Source organism: Papio anubis, chromosome 11 (assembly GCF_008728515.1).
Source record: "Papio anubis isolate 15944 chromosome 11, Panubis1.0, whole genome shotgun sequence".
Classification (NCBI taxonomy): domain Eukaryota; kingdom Metazoa; phylum Chordata; class Mammalia; order Primates; family Cercopithecidae; genus Papio; species Papio anubis.
In genome coordinates this window covers 35,113,587-35,121,104 of record NC_044986.1, presented here as the reverse complement: position 1 = coordinate 35,121,104, position 7,518 = coordinate 35,113,587, and the positions used below count along the sequence as shown (strand labels likewise).

General features: G+C 45.8%; 1 protein-coding gene across 1 annotated transcript in view; it reads right to left on the bottom strand.

The window, feature by feature from the left end:
- Window positions 1–1,392: 1,392 nt before the first annotated feature.
- Window positions 1,393–7,518, bottom strand: part of HPSE2 (heparanase 2 (inactive)) — a 777,655-nt gene continuing 771,529 nt past the window's right edge. Inside the window, exon 12 of the mRNA XM_017944184.3 lies at window positions 1,393–7,087. Within this exon, the coding sequence (XP_017799673.1) occupies window positions 6,922–7,087 (166 nt within the window). The 3' untranslated portion in view covers window positions 1,393–6,921. The remainder of the gene's footprint in view (window positions 7,088–7,518) is intronic.

Here is a 7,518-nt window from a genome sequence, read left to right as displayed (position 1 = left end):
TCTCATTGCATTATTTTGGTTGTTCATTCTTTCTCTCCCTGTCTTTCTCTTCATCTTTCCTTTCACTGTGTCCTCCAATTTTCTCACCCTCCCACCACCCACTCACACCTAGACATAGTTGGGTTCTAAGACATTAGGTGCACACATGGTGAAATTCTACTATAATACATTTCAGTTGCTGCTGCAGAAACCCCTTGTACTTGTCTTAAAGTTCAGTTTAACTAATTTCTCCAATGTGAGGTCAATCTTTTCCTTTTAAAAACCTAACAAGGTGAGTAAGCCGTGGGGCATTATTAGTCTATATTAGTTATGCACTAAATCACGGCTTGGAAGAAATTGGGGTGGCAAGAGTCAAGTAATTAACTCAAAAAAAAAAAAATCAGGACGCTATCCCTGAGGGTGAGAGGATCTTCAAAACGTGTTATCTGCGTTGAATTTCATGTGCATGCATTCTAGAAGGCATTTATGTAGAAATAGCAACAATTTAAAGCTAACTTTGAAACTTCGCAAAAGGATGTATCTAATACATAAGCTAACATGAGGAGGAAATAGAAAAACAACAGCAGCCGGACCAGAGACCATCTGACATGACATCGGACAACAGGGAGTTTCAGGTAAACTTAGAGTTTACTTAAATCCAAAGTCCTCATTTTATAGATGAGAACACTGAGGTCCAGAGAGGCTGAGTGAGTTTTCTTCTGAGGTGGATAAAATCAGTGGAATAGCCTGTTCTGATCTCCAGGTGTGACTGTTCATTGGGTCTAGAGTTGACCTCTATGATTCTCTAGTTACCTTTTAGCCCACTTTGCTATTTGAGGTTTCAAATTATATTTTTGATGTTTCCGGTAGGGGTGCAGCATCTTCTACTATGTGCATCTACATTGCATGCCTGTGGAGCAACACAGAGATTGTTTTCTGATAAAAATCAGCCAAGTACTAGGAGAGGCAGGACTTTAGAAGTGGAGGAGATGTAGAAGGAAGCTTAGGTTACTATGGAGTGTGCAAAAGAAGTCCTGTGGATTTAGATAACACCACACACAAACCGCATGTAATATTCACTTGATGGCAAATCAACTAGAGGGATCTAACAGCATTGACCCATTCTCTGGTCTTCTAGCATCCATCATAGTTTTGTGCTCCTTTTCCATGAAATACGTTTGTTGTTGGAAAGTAGGTGCCCAGATAAGGACTGCATTTCCTCTAGCCTCGAGATGAGACCAAATGACTGCTGGCCAATGGAACCGAGTAGAAAGGACTGACTCCAGTTCCAGGTTAGGCCTCCAGCTGTTCTGGGCATGTCGATGGAACAGAACCACCACCTCCACCCCATTACCACCAATTCAACTTTACATGAATTATAAGCGAGAAATAAACTTGGACTGTGTTAAGCCATTGAGTTTCTGGGGTTTAACTGTTATTATAGTTAACAATGACTTTAATACAGTCAATGACATCTAACTGGAATTATGAAATTCAATTTCTACTTAGAGTAATTGAAGCAAAGGTTGTGGAGGAGGGGAAGGGGGCAGCACACCATGAAATCAGAGATCCCCAGTATGAGTTAGTTTGTCAGTCAATCAGTCTTAAGGTCAGGGTGTAGCGTGGGCAGCAGTTGCCTCCCTCTCCCCACAGAACACCCTGAGAATAGGAAGTTAGAGTAGTCGCATCTTGTTACTTACAAAACATTACCCCAAAATGTAAACTACCCCCTGGACCCAAACTCTCTACAATCACCAGGTTTCATAAACTATAATCTGCTTTCTGGAAAAAAATATTAACCTGCTAAAATTCCCTGCACAGAGAGGCAACTTTTTCTGGGAGGTATTCCTGAACTCATTTTGCCAACTTCCAGATGAACAAAACTAAAGTTTCTTTTTGCTTCTTCCAAAAATATACATTATCACATAACATTTACAACTTGAAAAAGAATCCTAGAATATTTTCATGAATAATAATTAGAAGAGTAATGTTCACATAGGAAGGGCGCCTTTTCTCTGCTGTGTGCATAGGACCCTGAGACCCTGGGATTTACTTATGAGCCAGTCACATGGAACTTGGTCAACTCCTCCAAAATGCTCCCAGCGCTCACAGGGGCTGCCTTGGTGTTTGGAAGGAGGTGATGCCAAAGCAGTTGGTTTGCTGGATTTTGACTTTCTTGTTTTAAAGTAGTATTTGCAAATACTACCCCGAGGGCAATGGTTAATGGATTTAACCTTTGGGTCATGGGGGCCAGGAAGCAGCACTCACAGGAGGCTCTGTGTGTGTGTGTGTGTGTGTGGTGTGGGGTGCTGACTGACTCTGCCACTCCCCTCTCAGGCCTTAGGAATACCAAAGATTCTCACCTATGATTGGTGGTGATGGTGGGAGTGGTCCTTAAAACTTCTGTATAGAAAATCACAGCGGAACAGACCAGAAGGACCACTGATGGGGCAAGGTGAACCTGGACTCAGAGTTCTACAGCAAAGGCTGTCCACAACACTACTTACTACTCAGGACAGCTTCTAGTTGGCCTCCTCAAACCAGAGAGCAGTTGTACTGGGGGTAAGGCACTGCTAGGGTTCTCTGCAGGACACACATGCGATGTTAAGGAATCTAGCTGTGGGCAACACGAAGATGAGAAATAGTTGGCCACAATCAGTCAGGTGAGAGGTAGCACAGTGTAAGGACAGCAGGCTTTGAAATGTAACAGACCTGGGTTCAACTCCTAGTTTTGCCACACTGTTTTTCTGGGTGGTCTTGGACAAGTTCTTTCTCTAATTCTCCCCATCTATAATTGGGTCTGAACACTCACCATACCACCCAGGACTGCTGTAAGCATTCAATGAAATAGCATGTCTGATAAGAAGAAGGCACTCGATCAAGGAAGGGCAGCCACAGAAGCCTTCGTGCCATGGTTAGTGGAACTCAGAGGGAAGGGTTCTGTAGGTCCCAGTTGTCTGGGCCTTACAATAATAATAAAATTCATTTTAGCACTATCTCTCTATGGAGTACTTCTTATCTTCTTTTTAATTCTGGTATATCCTAAGGAAAGATTACAAACAATTCTACAATGGAAACTTCACTCTACTTCAATACAGCAGATTTCCCTGGGCTCCTGGTTGGGCACAGAGTAAGTGGCTGGAAGAGGGGAATCTGTGGACGTGGAGAGTAAGTTAGTGGAAAAGAGCACTCAGCAGGAGCCAGGCTGGGGCAGTTGTGCCGATGCTGGAGAGAGGAGAAGTGGAGGAAGCTGTGCTAGGTAAGCGTTTATGCCCTTTCTTCCCTTGCCTTTTCTAAGCCATAGTGCTATTAATTTTGGTTGCTCTATTGACATTTCAAAATGTTAGTCTTCCCTTCTCCTAGTGTTTTTATTGTCAGAGGGATCCACCTGGTTCACCTTTGCTTCTGCAGAGGCTCAACACTGCCCTTGTGTTTTCAAATATAAAGCTACCCTCAATGGATTTCCAAGGTGAATCCTGCAGCTGCATCCATCCCAGACTCTGGGGCTTTGAATGCCTGTGGAGAACACCTGCAGATGCTGGGCCTCGCCATGACCACCGGAGGCTCAGGGGTTAGCACACCGAGTCCTCACCGCCAGGAGGCCACAGAAAGTCCCAGTGCTGACAGCAGGTGGGAGCCTCTCAGGCAGCATCCACCAGCAGCCTCTGCCCTGCTGGAGAGTGCCAGGCTTTGAGGCCACCTGCCTAGGGACTGCCTACCTGCTGGGGAGGGGTGGGGCTGCAGAGGGCCACTGGGCTTTTGGGAATTGAGGTTCTGGGAGCCCCAGGCCTTAGTCTCACTGTAGCCCAGTTCTGGTATTTTCAAACTTTTCTCCAGCAGAGATAATGCTAATATCCCACAGTGGCAGCATTGTTCAGGGCACTAGAAGAATTGGGGCTTTCTCTCCAAATAACAATGAGTATTTCTTCTGAGCCTTTGTGATAAGAAACCAGAAAGAAAATCATTCCTAGAGGCAGAAGCAGAAAACCGTCTCAACAAAAGGCAGAAACGTTTCATTACGCATTATTACTCTTTCAGATGAGCATTTCTGCCAGCCCATGCTAGGTTTAGAAGAAAGTGGCTTTTAAGTCTTAGATTATTATGGCCACATCTTGTTTTAGGAAGGAAACATCTGATCTGGGGCAGCTGCCGGATGAGCTCTTCTGTGCTTTTGTCCATGCTCCCAGCTGGCAACCTGCTCCCTTGAAGTGCATTGTGATGCTGAGTTTTGCCACAGGCTGTCTTTTGCGGGTGGCTGTGATATGGGAATCCCTGTGAGGAGCAACCGCCGCCCCTCCAAGAGAAAAAACCCAGGTGTTTCTACGGAATGTGGTTTTACAGTGAGTTTCTCTGGTATCCTTTGAACAATGCACATATTTCCTCTGTGAAACAGTTGCAAAGTTAGAATGGCAGGACTCCAGAGATAAATTTCAGTAATTCCCTCTTCCTTTTATTAACTAAAAAATAAACAAAACTTAAACCTCGTGGGAGCAGCATTTAATACACAGAGAAAGATAAAAGAAGCAGGAATTACCCATATTCTGCAAGGTTTAGTAAAAAAAAAAAAAAAATCAACACTTATTTACAGAAAGTGTCTGAGTGGAGTTCTGGCTGTTCTGAATGAGCAGAACCTACACAGATGTGAAGGAGCTGTCTGGACCTGCGGAGCCGCTGAGCCTTGTGGTTGAGTGGGCAGGCTCTGGATTATTTCACACTCAGCAACCCATTCCCCTGGGTGCCCCTGGGCAAGCCATGGGTCCTCTCCATGCCTGGTAGGAAAAATGGGGATAACAATAGCAGCCCCTTTATCATGGGGTTACTATGGATGCAAAGCAAACCATAGGTCCCCAAGGCCAGGTCCTTAGGGACCTTTGGTTACTCTTGTTATATTAGGGGCCCTGCAGTTGCACCTGTACCAGTATGTAGAAGAGATGTTGATATCTGCACACATTGTTAACAGTTGGGGGGAACAACCTTTTAGTCTCATTTCTATTTTCCTCTTTCCCTCACTTTGGCTTGTCAATCTGTTTCTTCTTTCTCCTGTTTTCTATCCCCTGCCCTGCCCCCTGTCTCAGCACCTCACTTTCCTGCCCTCTCAGAGCTGAAGCCTCAGTGGGAGGTGCCTGGTCCCAGAGAAAGGGGCCCCTTCTGGGCAGCCTTGCAGGGCAGTCTCAGGGTCGGCCCCTGTCTCTCCAGTTGCTTCCGTGCTGAGCACAACCACTGACCTGGTGCAGCCTGGTCCTCGGGCTCTCCCCTTCTTGCTCGCTGTAGTACATCTCCTGTATGCCGTTCTTCCTGTGCTTAGTGATAAGCATGTCCCCTCGCTTCCTGGAATTAGACAGTCAGCTTCCCTCTCCCAAATCCCCAGTTCTTCAAGCTCAGAATTCTCTCCCTCCTCTTTGGTCTAATTTCCCTTTCATCTCTCACTTTGCAGACTTGGCCCAAATCCTTAACTCCGTGTGCATCTTAGGCAGCCTCCCTAGCCTCTGCCCTCGGCAACCCTGCCTTGCCCCCACCCCATTCCTGTCCTTTCACAAACAGCAGAAATTCTATCACCGTCTCACTTGGAACAGTGTCAAATCTCTCCTCCTTCTAACAAAAGCATCATTCCTGTCATTTATGCTGAGAGAGAAAAGCACATCCACAGAAAAGAAAGTCATTTCAGCTGTAGCTCTTTGGCAAAGACTCTCATGCCCCTTGAATCATATAGAAGGTCCTCATCCCCCACTTCACACTGGCCCAACTCAGAAGCCTCCTACCTACCATTCCATAGTTTTGACCAGATCTTCATCCTCTAGATTCCCCATTCTCTCCCAAAATGGCTAACAAAGTTTTGTTCTAGCTCAAATAGGCTACCTGGGAAGAGGCAAAAAGGTTAGATTCAGTTGTGTCTTCCAGTGATGACCTTTGATTCACACCTTTTTCTTCTTTTTTTAAAATAATGATTTGAATTAATCAAACAATTAAGGGCTTACCCTACAGAGCCCCTAATATTCTCTTAATTTTGGGGAGGTCTAATTTGCTTTGTCCAGTTGGGGTGTGTGTGTGTGTGCGCGCGTGTGTGCATCTGTGTACCTGATGTTTCAGTACGCTTTCTCTTTGTACTCAAACTCTCTCCCTCATAGCAATATGAAGAATGATGATTGCTTTTTGTTGTGCCTAGTAAGCTGCTCTCTACTCAATGAATATTGTTACTTGACTCCCATTACAACTCTGGGGGAATCTGGATTCACAGAGCAATAGAACCTTCTTACCAAATCTGGGGTGTGATTGTAATTTTACTTTTGAAGCACCCACTTCCCAGAGGAATTGCCCATGATGGATGCCACTGTCAGGAACCCAGATGCGCACGCTCATGCATCAGCCGAGAAATCACATAAACAGCCCTCCCAGCAGGCCAGGGCTGACGCACCCATTGTTCCCCTATGGAAAGAGATGTGTCAAAAAACTCAGGGCAGCAGCAAGAAAGAGGCAGAGAAGAAGGAGTTGGGAGAGGATGGGTTTTTGCTGGTCCACCCAGGATTTTTCCTTCCTCATCTTCCTCTGAGGGCAGCAGCAGCAGCAGGCTAAGGTTTGGGTTTGTGGTTCAAAAGCTGTGTGACAGGATCATGGGGAGTTGTCTGGAAACATTTCTCCTGGGAGTGTGCTGTCAGCTCGTTTTCATAGTGCACATGAAGGGAAACATTCTGCTCTATACACATGCCTTTATCCTTATATAGGTACAGGTGATGTCTACGTTTTCCTTTGGGATGAATGTGGCCTACCTAGGCTAAGATCACGCTATGACATTTAGTCTCTTTGAAGAGCAAGTCTGTGTTGATTCCAGCAGGATGGGGCAGCAGGGGCTGGTTGCTAAGATGTCTGAAAACAGAGGATACTACTGGAGTGGAGGAGTGGAAGTGGCCCAGCGGGCCCACTGGTAGCCGTGAGTGTTAGGATAGCTTATCGGTAGCGGCAGGCCAAAGCATTGACATTCTTGACCACATAAAAGCCCATGGTGACTGGAGGGATGACCAATGTCCGGCCGGCCCGAAGGGGGCGGGGCTTCAATTCTGGGAGGGTCCCGTCGTCCACCATCACTAAGGGCTGGCCATTCAGTTGCACTGACCTACAGTGAGGAAAAACAGTATGGGACTCATTATTGCATTATAAGGGAGCCATTGCAACAAAGCCTAGCCCCAGATGGCCTGGCAGTGTCTGATACACACATACAGCTAACACTTATTGGCACTGGCTATGCCCTAGATTCTGACCTAGGTGCTTTACTTTAATAACTCATTCAAACATCCCAACAACTCCCCATTCCCCGCCCCCCGAGGTAAGGAACTATTAATATCATTATCCCCATTTCATCTAGAGTGGCTAGGTGACTTGCCCCAAGTCACACAGCTTGAAGGTCCAGGGTTTGAGCCCAGGTAGTCTACCTCCAGAGACACATTTAGAGAAATGAGAAGTCTGTGACGCAGAAACTGTAATGTTTCGTTCCTATTTTTTTAAAATCACAATATCAGCACAGTTTGACTTTTTCACCTAAAGAGT